This window comes from Solea solea, chromosome 1 (assembly GCF_958295425.1).
Source record: "Solea solea chromosome 1, fSolSol10.1, whole genome shotgun sequence".
Classification (NCBI taxonomy): Eukaryota; Metazoa; Chordata; class Actinopteri; order Pleuronectiformes; family Soleidae; genus Solea; species Solea solea.
In genome coordinates this window covers 21,565,964-21,580,834 of record NC_081134.1, presented here as the reverse complement: position 1 = coordinate 21,580,834, position 14,871 = coordinate 21,565,964, and the positions used below count along the sequence as shown (strand labels likewise).

Sequence of the window (14,871 nt, the reverse complement as noted above, 5' to 3'; positions counted from 1 at the left end):
TGAGAACATGATTTTGAGGTTTTGGAAACACTGATTGAAAGTTCATTATGATTTCACAGGCCTGACTGACATTTTTCATTTTTGTGACAATGTGGTATCCCATCATCCAATCAGAAGCCAGATGGTTCTGTGCTCCCGGAGTTTGTCAGTGAATGAGTTCAGGGCATGAAAGTTGTGTCCGGCTCAGTCAGGAGCAGCACAGAGCGGGAGAACCTTGACAGAAACAGAAAACTGTCCGTGGCCGTTTGCACTCCAGCCTTCGGCTGTAATGAGAAACCTGCTGCTGCTGTCGTTTCTCTGAGTTCATAAGCAGCATGTGGCTTCTTGCATGTGAAGGTAATCTCCGCCTGATGCTGCTGCTGCTGCTCTGAGACCAGGTCTCGCTAATGAGACGCGGAGACGGTCAAACTGTTCTGACTGAGGCATTAAGCTGATATTTTAATGGTTTTATTTTGAAGTGTGGTTGTATACTTAACTGGCACAGTCGGTACTGATACTTTAATCAAATTCTCAGTGCTACAGGTCAAGAGCATAAAATTCATAAAAAAAGGGGGATTAAACCAAGACAAGATGTCTGCATCAGTTTACGATGTTGTTGATTGAAAACAGAAACTCTCTCACACCAAACTCTACAGAGAAAATCATTGTTTTTTTTATATCACACCGACACAGGATCTGCTGCCCCACCGCTGCTCCATTTCTGCCCCGTGTGGTCAGTTTGTGTCACTGAGGTAAACCTAAATAAATTATTACAAACACCAAATTAAAAAAATCGCACAAAAGTGACTAATGGAGGCAGGGGATCAACAACTCCGGTGTGTTTTGTAAAATCACTGATTTTCTCTATGGACTTCGGTGTGATGGAGAGAGTCTCATTCTCACAAGCACGATCTAATACAACCACACTTCAGAAAACTGTAACTTTTTAATCCAAGAAGAATAAACTGTATCCACATGTCTGTCGTATAATCTAGCAGTCCCCAACCTTTTTTGCGCCACAGACCAGTTTAATGTCAGACAATATTTTCACGGACCGGCCTTTTAGGTGTGGCGGATAAATACAACAAAATAAAATCATACGATCGGCATAAAAACTGGTATTTTGTAAATATTATAATAAATGTGAATCCACTGTGTATGCAACTTTATTAGCAGCGCCCTCGTAACATTTCACCAACGATACCGCAAAGAGCGCAGCCGTGCGTTGACGGTTGGGGGACTGTGACATGTGACCGAGGCAAGCATCTTGACATGCGTCCAGAGTGAGTCATACACACGTGGCGGAGAGAATCCGGTAATTTTCCAACATCGTTCAGAATCAGATAATAAATAAAACAGAAATAATGTAAGTTATGTATTCTTTCTGGGCGGCTCGGTACAATTGACCCACGGACCGGTACCAGTCCACGGCCTGGGGGTTGGGGACCACTGATATAATCTCTATAAATCCTGTGTATAAATCAGTATATAAACAATAGTATCTCTAGGCTTTATAGGTTGCAGAAATATTTTGGAAAATCTGTATTTTGGACTGTATTTGGACTTTGCTTTGTCGTGTCTGACGTGTGCCGACAAATGCTCAAGGTTTTTCTTTACTTTTCCGTGCATTAACTGTGTTTCTGTGTATCAACCCGCAGAACGCGTTCAATGTGGCGGTGCTGAATGTCGGGGCACCGGCGGCAGGAATGAACGGCGCCGTGCGCTCTGCCGTCAGAGTGGGCATCGCAGAGGGCCACAGGGTGTTTGCGGTCAGCGACGGCTTCGAGGGATTCTACAAAGGACAGGTGAGGCGGTGGATGGGGGCACCGTGCATTTAAGGTGAAGTCTGAGCTCCGGACGCCATGTGACTCACTTTGCTTACACGGCCATGTTGCCAGGAAAATCTTCATCAACAATGACGAGTTTCAAGCTAATAAATCCTCCGAGATTGAGCAACACGTCGCAGAACTTGACAGACTGACCCTTAACACTGCCCCCTGGTGTTTTTCGGGTGTAGACGTTATGGTGCGTTCCGTTTTTCAATGCTATACCATCGTTACTATGATTAAAAAATACACACATTTCGGGTTTACAAGCCACACACTACGACGAGATCTTCCTGCCACAAAACACGATTTAGACTTTTTTACTCGACTGTTATCAAGATTTAGGTGTGGCAAACCTGAAGTTGATTTTAAGTCGATGGGAGGTCTGGCCGTGAGTTATGAGACCTTTGGTTTATAATTGTTCCTCCCTTACATTATCAGGAGGATAATCTAATGTTAGCCTGTATATTAGATGTAAATGTAATGTAAGCTTCGGTCACTGATGGAGAGTAAACACAACATTCCTCTGAGGTCACAGTGAGCAGAGGAGCAGGAAGTGTCGCAGTCGCCCTCCGTCCTTTCTGCTACACTGATAATAACCGTGTGTGCAGATAAACACTGCTGCTGCTTACTGTAAGCCAATTACTGCGCTCCCACAGCTGCTGCTACTCCACACACACACAGAGTATCACACATTCACACATTCTCTCTCAGCTGTGTGGAAAGTAACTGACCCATTGAAAGCGATCAAGCCTTTGCGCGGGAGGATTAGACGTGATTAAAAAGTGAAGCTGCACAAAATAGCCATACTTAAAATAAATAAAACCAAATCTTAATTTGATACATGTTTTACTCGTTTTAAGAAACATAATCTCACAAAGGGATGACCTTAAAATGAGGGAGAAACTGCTCAAAGATCAAGACAAAAGTGGCCCAAAATGTACTAATACTAATATTTTTTATAAAGTGACATGTATTTATTTCCTCTTTTAGATCAAGGAGATTAAATGGGGAGATGTGGGTGGATGGACTGGTCAGGGAGGGTCACTGCTCGGGACAAAAAGGTGAGTGCTGTCAATAAAGTAGACCATTTCTCATTTATCTTCCTAAAAATGCATTTTAGTGGCTTTGAAACCAAACATTTTCCATTGCTATACAAAGGAATAGCAGTGGTTCAAGTACTGAACCCTGTGGCGCCCCCCACGTTTCTTACAGTAGCTACAAATAAAGTCACTTTACTTGGATTTAAGTGGAATTTTTCTCAGTTATCTCCTTTAAATCACACTTCAGTGGCTTTGAAACCAAACATTTTCCATTAATATACCAAAACAGCAGTGGTCCGGGTACTGAACCCTGTGGAATCCCACCATTTTTAATAGTAGCTGTAAATTTAAGTGGAAAATTATGTGCAGTTTTTTTCTCCACTGTGGCCAAAAGTCATTTTAGATGTTCCACTTCACAAAATACCGCAGTGTCATCAGCACTTCAGTGACTTTGAAAATCAGTTATCTTCTTTAAAACACACTTGTTGGCTTTGAAACCAAACATTTTCCATTGATATACAAAGAAACAGCAGCGGTCCAAGTACTGAACCCTGTGGCACCCCCACTGTTTCCAAAAGTAGCTACAAATAAAGCCACGTTTCCTCCTGTATTTAAGTGGAAAAATGTCTCACTTACTGTAACTTACCTTCTCTTTATTGTCTAGAACTCTTCCAGGAAAACATCTGGACAAAATTGCAGAGCAGATGAGGATCCACAACATCAACGCTCTGCTCGTCATCGGGGGTTTTGAGGTACGTAACTTTGACACTGAAATTTAATCTTTCTTTTTGATCCAGAAAAAAAAATAGTAGTATGTATGACTTAAAAAGATCGTTCCATTATTGTTTCATTCCAGTTTGAATGTGTTTTCCATGTTCAGCATTGAGTCCATATCATTTTCACTGACTATGCTGATTTGAAAATGTAATTTTTTTTACATTTTTAAAAACACAACAAAGACACATTTAAATGTTACACACTTTCTCGTCTCGTCTGTCCCCATGTTAGTGTTTCTATGTAGAGGCCAAGCTGCAAAGACAAACCTTTGTTTGTTATTTATACTTTATATAACTTTATTTAGACCCAATACTCACCTGAATCATTGGATTGGATTATCTGCAAGAGGAAATGTTAAAATACCAAATGTCCACTACGCAGTCGTAGCTTTATGTTTGTAAAATGGCTGGTTAGAGTTCAGTGGTAAATACAGGCAGAACAGTGGCTGAGTGGTAAGAGATCTTGGCGAGTAACTGGAGGGTGGCTGGTTCGAATCTTGACAGGTCAAGGGCTGGGGTTACCTCTGAGAGCAGAGTAGGCAATTCCCATTGGTTTAGGTTAATTTAACAAATAATTTTAACACTTTAAATCGACCACATTCGTTGTACTTGTTCCAGGCTCAGATAATAAACGGTAGGGTTGTGTCATGAAGGGCATTTGCAGATCACTGAACAAAATGTGGTAAAAGAACATTTAAGACTGAGATCGGTATCAGTATCGGACACAAAAAAGTGTAATTTTTGAGCCACTAAAATGGATTTATATAAGTTCCAAATTAAGGTTAAATGAATGTAAAATTCTCATCAATACCTAAGATTAGGTCGTTAAATAATGCTTAAAAAAAAAAAATACGCTGGTGTTTGAACTTGGCAGTTTGGCCCTGATGTAAATATGAACTGACGATTATGCCCAAAGCATCACTTAAAGCTAAAGCTAAAATAGAAGGCAGCTCCTTAACTTCCTTTACCTGACTTTGTAAGGTAACGTTAGCGATTAAAACCTCCGATATTGCTGTTAAGTGGTTGTTTAAGTAGTTATTCAACATGGCTGAAAATGAAAAAGTTTGTCACTAAAACTCTGTAGAATCTTTATCGTAAATAATCGGACTAAGTGACCATGCATATCGTCAATTCATCCTTGTTTGTCGTCCACTTCCTGTCTGTGTCTCACTGATTGGCCCTGGCTCTCTCCTCTTGGCTCCTCCCACCAGTCAACTCCTTCCAGACTTTAATTTCTCCCATTCCCCTCCCCTTTTCCTCCGACAGCTACAGCTATACAACACCTCTTCACGTTAAGCCCCTCCCTCTCTGCCAGTTGACTCCTCCCCTCCTCCTTGTTTCTCATTCATCCATAAAACGTCGTATTTAAGATTAACATAATACAGAAACCACCGCCACCACCACTGCTTCAGCTCCTCCCATCCATGTTGTTTTCCCCCACCGCTTTGCCTCTCGCGACCTCATCCCTCTTTGTCTCTACATCAAAAACAAACCAAACCAATAAGACTCTCACTGCTGCAGGCCTACGTGGGATTACTGGAGCTTTCTTCAGCACGGGACAAATATAATGAGTTCTGTGTGCCCATGGTCATGGTCCCGGCCACAGTCTCCAACAATATACCTGGTTCAGACCTCAGCATCGGTGCAGACACCGCTCTGAACGCCATCACTGATGTAAGTGTGGCTGCGCTTTACAGTCAGCCTGCCAGGTATCACAGCGTCTTTGTGTGACGGCTTGCTTCCATGCGCCAGCAATCAGAGGGTGGAGCTAATTGATATTGGACACACACACACACACACACGCACACGCTGCACCTAATAAGATATACTCCAGTTTAGGTCTTAAAATTATATGTTTTTTTCTTTGCTTTATCTCACCATTAGATGACTGTTTCCAAGTAGAAACAAAATGCTTTCACATCTGCACCAAACTCCATAGAGAAAATCAGTGATTTTAGCTCACAGGGACACAGGAGCTGCTGGTCTACTGCTGCCCCATGTGGTCACTTTGTGTCACTGAGGTAAATCTGCGCAAAGGATTTCAGAAACCGAAATCACAAGGTAACGCATTTAAACTGGGTGATGGAGACGGCAGTGGGTCAGCGACTCCTGTGTGCTGTGATGTTAAAATTGTTGTTTTTCTTACTGGAGTTTGGTGCAGGGTGACACAAACTTTCCTGTTGGAAAAAGGGCCGTCAAAGCAGGAAATGAAATGAAATAGGGGGTAGGAAACTTAAGACGGTGCAGATTTTGACAGGTGAGCCTGCTGTGAACTGCTGTCATATTTTCAGTGTAAACACGGGACCTAGATTTTACTCGGCTTAAATGGAACACACACACGTTCTGTTTACACGTAAACAAGCACACGGCGGCAGTGATACAGGTGCACTTTCATCGTAGAATGAAGACACAGCAGTTAAGACAGGGAAAGATTCCTTTGAAAAAGATAACGCCGCAAAACATTGACATTTATTAAAAAAAAACCTAAAAAACTAAGTAAAGACACGTCCACACAAAGACGTAAAATCAGGTCACAGAAGTTAGAAAACCTTTGTTGCTGGTTGTCGTTGGAGGCGAGCGTGTCAGCTCGGGGTGGCAGGTAAGTGTCGGAGCATGCAGTTGCGTGTTGTGGCATGTTTTTTTTGTATTTGTCTGGTAAACAGCAGCGGGACGCTCTTCCTCTTCATTGTCTCTCCCACAGGAGACTCTGTGGCCTGAACCTTAAATGAGTCTCTGGGTTTTATCGGACATAGAAGGAGACGTCGTCTCTCTCGGAGCGTCTCGGCCCAGTCTTTATCTCGTCACGTCAACACTGTCACGTATTATCTTCTCCTCCTGCTTCGCCCCCCCTCCCACACTCCCACATCCTCTCAGCCAATAGGAAGCCAGAGCCCCCGTCAACAGGAGAGAGCCAGGGAACACACACACACACACTGTCATGGTCTCAGTTTAAATAAAATAAAATCTGTGTATCATTCGTTCTTTCCATATTTAATTGAGAATCTTAAATCAGAAAATAAAAATAAAATAAAATAACGGTTTGTTGTTATTTGTTAAAAAGGCTCTGTTTTGAAAATCTTTCAAAAGCAGAGCTAATAATAGCAAATAGGGCCGAAACGATTAGCTACGAATTGAATTATGTTGATAATCATTTAAAAGGTTTAAGGGTTTTTTAGTCATCAAAACAGGTTTTCTGATTTTTTTTAACTTTTTAAATAGAAAGTTTTTTTGCATTTAAAGAGTAGAAAAGTTGCATATTTCCTCAATTAAAATGGATATAAATACCAAAAAATGTGTTAAAATGTATAAAAACTACAGAAATTAAAGCTGCACTAGGCAGGAATTCCGAAAATGCAGCAAATGATTTTTCAGTATCAGGTTATTAAAATATAAAAATAATTTTAGATTTCGCCAAAAAGTCTGATTATTGCTCTGAGCACCATGACAGCACAAGCACACACACACACACACACACACACTCACTCACTCACTCACTCACTGACTGACAGCACATGTATATGTAGTGTGCTGCCCCCTGCTGGTCTAACCCAACATTGCGGCCGCCTGCCACCGCCAGGCCTTTGAGTCGCTGCTGCAGCTGTACGAGGCCCGTGACCACCACGAGGAGTTCTGCGTCCCCATGTGCATGTTACCCGCCACCATTAGTAACAATGTTCCCGGCACCGACCTCAGCATCGGCGCCGACACGTCCATCAACGCCATCGTGGAGGTAAGGGAGCAAGGTCCAGTGGAGCGGATTCAAACTAAAACAAGAAAATCCTGGTGCTGTTTGGATTTAATGGTGCGTTCCAGTTGTAGTCAAAAGTCGGAATTTAAGGTTGAACTGGAGCTACAATGAACTACAATCAAATTTCCTGTTACTTCCTGTTGAACTTGTTTCACAGTAAAATAATCGTAGACAAACTTCTGTTAGAGTTGTTATTCGCAAACCTTTTGCTACATGGTTTGTGTGTGTGGTTAGCTCAAGACTCATTTCTGACCTCTTCCGACTTCTGATGTAAATGGAACGCAGCATCTTTTAAGTCTTTTTAAGAAAACACGCCGTTATCTTTATATGCTTGTGCATGTTATTCAATGTTGTTATATTGATGATGAAATTCTGCGATAAATCTTTCTCTTCCTGTGTGTAAATCTGTTTGTCTTTCGTAAGCTAACATTGCTGTGATGTCACTGGGTTTTTATTAGTTTAAATTTTTTTGTAAATTGGACTTCTTTCCAGGTATTGTGTCTCAAATAAAACCTAAAAATTAATTATTAATAAAAATAATAATAATAACAATGATAAATCAATTAATTAATAATACATTTTGTGTTATCATTTTTTATTTCAGTTAAGGTAAGGAAAACGTTTTTTCCAGTTTTCGTTAAACAGCAGGACTATCAGCAAACATCTTTTATTTAGACGGTTGTCAGCTCTACTTATACACTCACGTGTTTTCTGTGTCATAAAATAAACTCCCGCTCTCTTTGTTCATGGACATTTTTCCTCCTAATGTGAATCAGACGTGCGATCGCATCAAACAGTCGGCAAGCGGCACCAAGAGGCGTGTCTTCATCATCGAGACCATGGGTGGCTACTGTGGCTACCTGGCCACGGTGGGCGGTCTGGCGGCGGGCGCCGACACCGTCTACATCTACGAGGAGCCGTTTGACATCCGCGACCTGCAGGTGAGACGTGAAACACTTCCAGAAGTTGTTTAAAATGTGGGAAAGTTATTATTTAAATGACCAAAAATACAACTGCTTACAATTTCATTTTCACCACACCAGAGTCCATAGAGAAAATCAGTGATTTTAGCTCGCAGGGACAAAGGAGCTGCTGGTCTACTACTGCCCTCGTGTGGTCACTTTGTGTCACTGAGCTAAATCTGAACAAAGGAATTTAAATGCCGAATTTGACAAAAAAAGACATTTCAATTTACTGATGGAGGCAGTAGTGGATCAACAACATCTCTGAGCTGTGATTTTTAAATTGATGGTGTGGGTTTTGGTGTGGGAGAGTGAGTGGTTTTATAAAGTGACACATATTTAAGTTTTCTGTTGAAAGGGGGCTATTTAATATGAAATAGTGAAAACTACACTCTAAAACGCCTGAACTATCTCTTTTAAACTCAACACTAATTCATAATATGTATTTATTTGTTTTTATGTTGTTGTTGTTGATGTTTGACACAGGTTTAAAATCTGAAAAACAACATTTTTACAAAATATTATTATTTTTTAATCATAATCACAATACCTTTTTAGTTAAGTCATTCAAGGAACTTTTATTTTATTGTTTTCATCATGTGTCAATCACTTTTCGATGCATAAAATCCAAAAAAAGTCTTTGTTTTTGTCCACAAACCAAAATTAATTCAGCTTTTCATGATTTCTTTCTTATATAGAGCAAAGAAACCAGAGAATATTCACATTTAAGGTGCTGAAAAATCTGGAAAAACCCTATTAAAAAGTAGTTTGATGACCAAAGACGTCTTGAAACACCGACACATACTGTACATTTAAAAACAAACGTGTTGGCGCCCTCTAGTGGCCCAGACATTACCTTGCCTCTGTTGTGGTGAGTCGGAGGAGGAGGAGGAGGAGGAGGAGGAGGAGGAGGAGGAGGAGGAGGAGGAGGAAGAGAAGGAGAAGGAGAAGGAGGAGGCAGCGTGTGATTAACGGCCTGAGTGTCGTCGCGTTGTCGTCGTGCAGGTTGTTGTATTTTTGTCTCCGCTCCGGTTTTCTTGACTTGACTCCGCTCCGTGTTTTCCAGGCCAACGTGGAGCATCTGACGCAGAAGATGAAGACGAGCGTCCAGAGAGGACTAGTGCTCAGGTGAGGATCCTTCACTGTCTCCTTCATGTGTCATTACATCCTCACCAGAACACTTTGTGTCTGTGTTTGTGTTTGGTCGTCTGGAGGGAGAGGAGAAACCTGACGTCTTTTCATTTTTAAAAATCATTAAATCATTTTCTAACATCACTCGGCTCGACCTTGCTGCTGTTTCTGCGTTGTTTTCCGCGTCTCATCTCCTGTTAGTGGCTATTTTAGTCCACTGCACCACCGCGATGGCAGCACTGCTCCTGCTCACTGCTCCTCCTGAGGAGGAAAATAGGACGAGTGTGAGATGAGTGTTTAGGTGACATTGTACCAAGGGTGTGTTTTTATTTTTTTTATGACTTTATTTTTACACCTGCAGAATTTAAATAAGCCTCACAAGCGTGCGTCAGCAGAGCTGATGTCACCTGCTCAGGGTCACTGAGGAGAATTCACTCCAGTTTTACTTTGTCGTTGAACGTTAAATAATCAAATATTAAAGAAAAATCAGGAAAACGTTGTTTGTAGTTAAAGGTTTTTTTCACTTTGTGATTTTTTTTTTATGTCAGTGTTTCCCAAACACTGGGTCGGGACCCACAGATGGGTCGCTGGATATTTGTTTGACGTGTATCTGCAGTAACATGAAGTTTTGTTTCTCATGGAAATCATTTGTTTACTTACAATTTGACTCTTTTCATTATTTATGTTGTTCCTGTGATGCACAGGAAAAAAGTTTGAGCTGCCATAAAAATATGGGGCTGTAACGATTAATCGATTCACATATCCCACTTTTTCCCAGAATTCCAACTTTCTGACTTTTTCTTCAGATTTCCCACTTTTTTTCCCCTCAGGGTCCCAAATTTCAGACTTTTTCCTCCAAATTCCAACTTTTTTAGCATAATTCTGACTTCCTGACTTTAAACTCTTAAATTCCCACTTCTTTCTCAGAAGAATTCCTGCCAGGTTTCAAACAAAAACAGAGCTTGCAGCGTTTGTAACGAGAGTTGAATTTCTGTGTGAACGTGGGAGAGTTTTTATAATTTCATTGAACTTGACTCTTTCATTTACTTGTTGTTTTTGTTTATTTTCTCGTCTGCAATGTCTCCGATTTTCCAGGAACGAGAACTGTAACGACAACTTCACGGCGGACTTCATCTACCAGCTTTACTCGGAGGAAGGTCGCGGCGTGTTCGACTGCAGGAAGAACATCCTGGGTCACATGCAGCAGGTTTGACCAACACTCATAAACATGGCAGATCGTTTGTTTCTGATGATTTTATAGTTCACATTTCTTTTTTTCCTGTCCACAGGGGGGCGCTCCATCTCCGTTTGACAGAAACTTCGGCACCAAAATCGCAGCCAAAGCTATGCAGTGGATCACTCGGACGCTCAAAGATTCGTACAAAGGAGGTAAAAAATAAATTTTTGCTCTGGTTACGATTTGAGTCGTCTTGAGTTTTTAACGCTAAAGAACGTTTTCTCTGTGTTTGTCGCAGGGCGAGTGTTTGCGAACTCGGACGACACCGCCTGCCTGTTGGGGATGCGTCGTAGAGCGATGGTCTTTCAGCCCGTGTCGCAGCTTCGAGACGAGACGGACTTTGTGTAAGAAAATCTTGAGAAAAAATCATTTGACGAAGAAAACTATGCTAGTGCTAAAGCTGCAGCTAATGGCGCTTTCATAAAATTTCATTTAAAATTTTAAAATTTAAAAAAAATTTGTGACATTTTTTTGTTTGTTATTTTTTAGCCTCATCTTTTGTTATTTTACTGACTTTTCTTTTCTGTTTTTGCGACTTTTTGGTTGTTGAGGGGGTGGAGTAGCTCAGTGGTTAAGACCGGTACCCTGTGTGCGAAAGTCATCATGATCGCAATGGTCGCAAGTTCGACTCCGCCCCTGGCTGATTTGGACAAAAGCGTCTGCTAAATGACATGTAATGTAATTGATATTAAATCGTTTTGACATTTTCAGAGACTTTTTTATACATTGGTTTTTTAGTTCCCTAAAATACAAATTTTTTTTTACTTTTTTTTAAGGTCCATTTTTGTCAGATTTTATAAAAATCTTGACATTTAAGGCATCTTTGCTATGAAGTTGTGACGTTAACTATGACAATGTTTCAACTTTTTCATGCCCCTTATTGTGTTATGAAGTTGTGACAAAGTGTGACAGTGTTTTTTAACATCTTACTAACTTACAAAGTTTTAATATCCTATTAACCTATTTTATTTTTATTATTTTACGATGTTGTGACATTTTTGTTAACGTAAAGTAAGACGTTAAGTATTTGTTTACCTTGTGTTATTTTACCGACTTTTCTGTGATGTTTTCGTGACTTCCCTTTTTTTTGCCTTGCTGAACTCTTTTAGTGTCATAATTAAGAGTGTTAAAGGGGACATATTATGCAAAATCAACTTTTTAATCATATTAATACTTATATTTGGGACTCTGGAGGCCCTAACAGTCGCCAAAGTGTGGAAAAAGAATACTCAGTCATGTTTTCGTGGTCCCCCTTAGTGTAAGTATAGGCAATGCAATGTTGAATTCCCTGCGCTTATGACGGCAGCATGCGCATTTTACCACGAATGTTACCGCCCACCAGTAAGTTTACTTGGAGAGCTCCACCTTAGCTCCACCTTGTCCCTATAAAATGCGAGAGTGCAGGCGAGGGAGGAAGAGCGGTATTATGTCAACGCAGAGGGACAAGTTTGCTGTTGGTGACTGCACAGTGGAGCACAGTGTTTTACACAAACTTCCAGCCTCAGAGGATTTAATATATGAAGCTAATATAAATAAAAAAAGTCAGCCGGATAAAGTCAGCAAACGTGTGTTCGTGTGTTCGCACCACTTCACATCAGACTGCGGTCAGCGGTCGCCATATTTAGTCAGCGACCGTATTTCACCGACGTACAAACACACACATTTTTAAGAAAAGGTCAAATAGAGCTCATAACTGACCATTCTGACACGTCCTAATTAAAAATATTTGTTCAGTACGTTCTCCATGACCGGAGCACAGACTCATACAGTCACATACAGCGGCAGTTTATGCAGCTCGCTACTCGCCACTGGCGATCAGCGGTGCAGTTAAATTGTTTTTAACTGATTTACAGTTCGGCAGTGTTCGGCTTGATCCTTGTGTCGGACGTCTCTTCCTGTGACGGCACTCTCGCTGTTTTCCGCACACGCTGCCATGTTGATATTGTCAGAGAAATAGTGGAGGGAGGGGGAGACGAGAAGCAGCTGAGCTAGTGAGCGCTGTAAAAAGGACAAATCAGAAACCCCCTGGAAGAAGTGGGTGTGTGTTTGCCTGTGTCTCATTTGCATATAAAGGGACCATGCACAAAACCGAGCGTTCTGAAAGGGGCGGTTTTGGCAGGGTTATTGAACTGCTATGGTGCTTCATCCCTATGGTATTTTGACCAAAGCACAGACATGTTCATTAGGACACCAGGGAACTATTTTAACTTGGAGAAATAGGGTATAATATGTCCCCTTTAAGATTTTAGATTCCTACTTTTTACATTTTAATATTTTTGGTGTCAAAACTTTTCTATGAAGTTGTTGCGAGGTTAACTACGACAATATTTTGAGGTTTTTTTTAATGTCTTACCAAATTATGTTTTTACATCTTACTGTTTTATGTAGTCCAACAATATTTTGACGTTTTTGACGTCCCTAAACTACAACATTTTCCAAAAATTTCTGTTTTTTAATATCTTGTAAAACTACAATTTTTGTACGATTTTATAAAAAATTATACGTTTTGACATTTTGGACGTCTTACTGTACTGGGACACGAACTACAACGATGCTTTCATGTTGAGTTTGTCTATTTTGACGTCTGACGACACGACAACATTTTTATTACGTAAAGTACGACTTTTTTACTTTTAACTGTGACATTTTTATAGACTTTCTCGTTAAGTGTACGGATATTTTTAAACTTGTACATTTAAGGCTACGCGGAATATTCTGTTTTATTTAAAGAAAAACGTGTGTGAAAGGGAGCATTTGTGTGTATACAGCAGCAGAGCAGGGGCTGAGCACTAATTAAAACCTTCCTATCTTTTTTTTTTAACATTCTCAGCCACAGGATTCCGAAGGAGCAGTGGTGGCTGAAGCTCCGCCCCCTGATGAAAATCCTGGCCAAGTACAAGACGAGCTACGACGTGTCCGACTCCGGGCAGCTGGAACACGTGACCCGGATCCGGCCCAAAGACAGCCACACCACGTCTCATCACATCTGAACCGCGGAGGCAGAGACAGCGCCGCGACTGTGACGGCGACCACACACCGCAGTAGATTTAAGAAAATAAATTAAATATATATATATACATATATAGGTAGATAGATATTAGTATTATTAAAGGTATATTATATGTTAAAATCACTGCACTTTCAGGACGGATCTACAATATATCTATTATTTTAGATATACACATTCAATTTAAAGGGTCATTTCAACAAGTAAGAGATTGATTGGAAATTTAGGAAATAGAGTTAATATATATATATATATATATATATATATATATGAGGATATAATGTATCGCATTTTAAAGTTTGGTTTTAAAAATGTAGCTCTATTTATTAGTTTTTTTCCTCTTTTTCTCCTGCACTTTAATCGTAAATTAATGTAAAGCTGCTTTTAAACGAGGGAACGAGCCATTAGAATCACTGTAGCCGTCAAAGACACTTTGAAAAAGTGTCTGTCATTTGTCTTTCTTTTTTTTTTTTTCAATCTTAAGTCGCGTTCTGTGGAAGTGAAGCAAAAGAATGTGATGTGTGCGCAACATTAGCTTCTGTGCCAGCGCCGTGTGTCATGTGAGCGTCCTTTCAAGTTTAATAAAGCATCTGTTGTGTGGAAACGAGAAAGTGTGTGTGTCTGTATTTTTCCCTGAAGAGTATGAGGCAGTGACAGTAGAACATGATGTTTGTTTGTCGCTCTGGAAACCGCTCACTACCTCGGCACCAAACCCCGTAGAGAAAATCAGCGATTTTAACATCATAGCAACAGAAGTTCTAGATCCACTTCTGCCTACTTCAGTAAGTTCAAATGTCTTATTTTGTCACTTAGGAATTTCAAATATTTAATTTAGACATTCCTCAGTGACACAAACTGAGGAATGTGTCCCCAAACGGGGGTGGAGTGGCTCAGTGGTTAAGACCGGTACCCTGTGTGCGAAAGACATCATGGTCGCAATGGTTGCAAGTTCAACTCCACCCCTGGCTGATTGTACTAAATTCCATTGTAAGTGGCTTTGGATAAAAGTGTCTGCTAAATGACATGTAATGTAACAAACTGACCATAAGAGGGCAGCAGTAGACCAGCAGCTGCTGTCTCCGCGAGCTAAAATCACTAATTTTCTTTGGTGTGAGTTTACATACTACATACATACTACACTATGACTTTTTTGATTGATTTT

The 14,871-nt window shown here is 40.5% G+C and overlaps 1 protein-coding gene across 5 annotated transcripts in view; it reads left to right on the top strand.

Moving 5' to 3' along the window:
* LOC131460731 (ATP-dependent 6-phosphofructokinase, platelet type-like) overlaps positions 1–14,320 on the top strand; it is a 31,661-nt gene extending 17,341 nt beyond the window's left edge. For 2 of the 5 annotated variants that reach the window (XM_058631511.1, XM_058631492.1), the window contains exons 13-22: positions 1,638–1,784; positions 2,799–2,869; positions 3,513–3,600; positions 7,202–7,354; positions 8,149–8,313; positions 9,401–9,462; positions 10,561–10,672; positions 10,755–10,854; positions 10,941–11,046; positions 13,533–14,320. In XM_058631511.1, the coding sequence (XP_058487494.1) occupies positions 1,638–1,784; positions 2,799–2,869; positions 3,513–3,600; positions 7,202–7,354; positions 8,149–8,313; positions 9,401–9,462; positions 10,561–10,672; positions 10,755–10,854; positions 10,941–11,046; positions 13,533–13,692 (1,164 nt within the window). In that variant the 3' untranslated portion in view covers positions 13,693–14,320. Of the gene's footprint in view, positions 1–1,637; positions 1,785–2,798; positions 2,870–3,512; positions 3,601–5,145; positions 5,299–7,201; positions 7,355–8,148; positions 8,314–9,400; positions 9,463–10,560; positions 10,673–10,754; positions 10,855–10,940; positions 11,047–13,532 lie in introns of all 5 variants that reach the window. The other 3 variants (XM_058631501.1, XM_058631486.1, XM_058631475.1) reach the window with 2 other exon arrangements.
* The last annotated feature ends 551 nt before the right edge of the window (positions 14,321–14,871 follow it).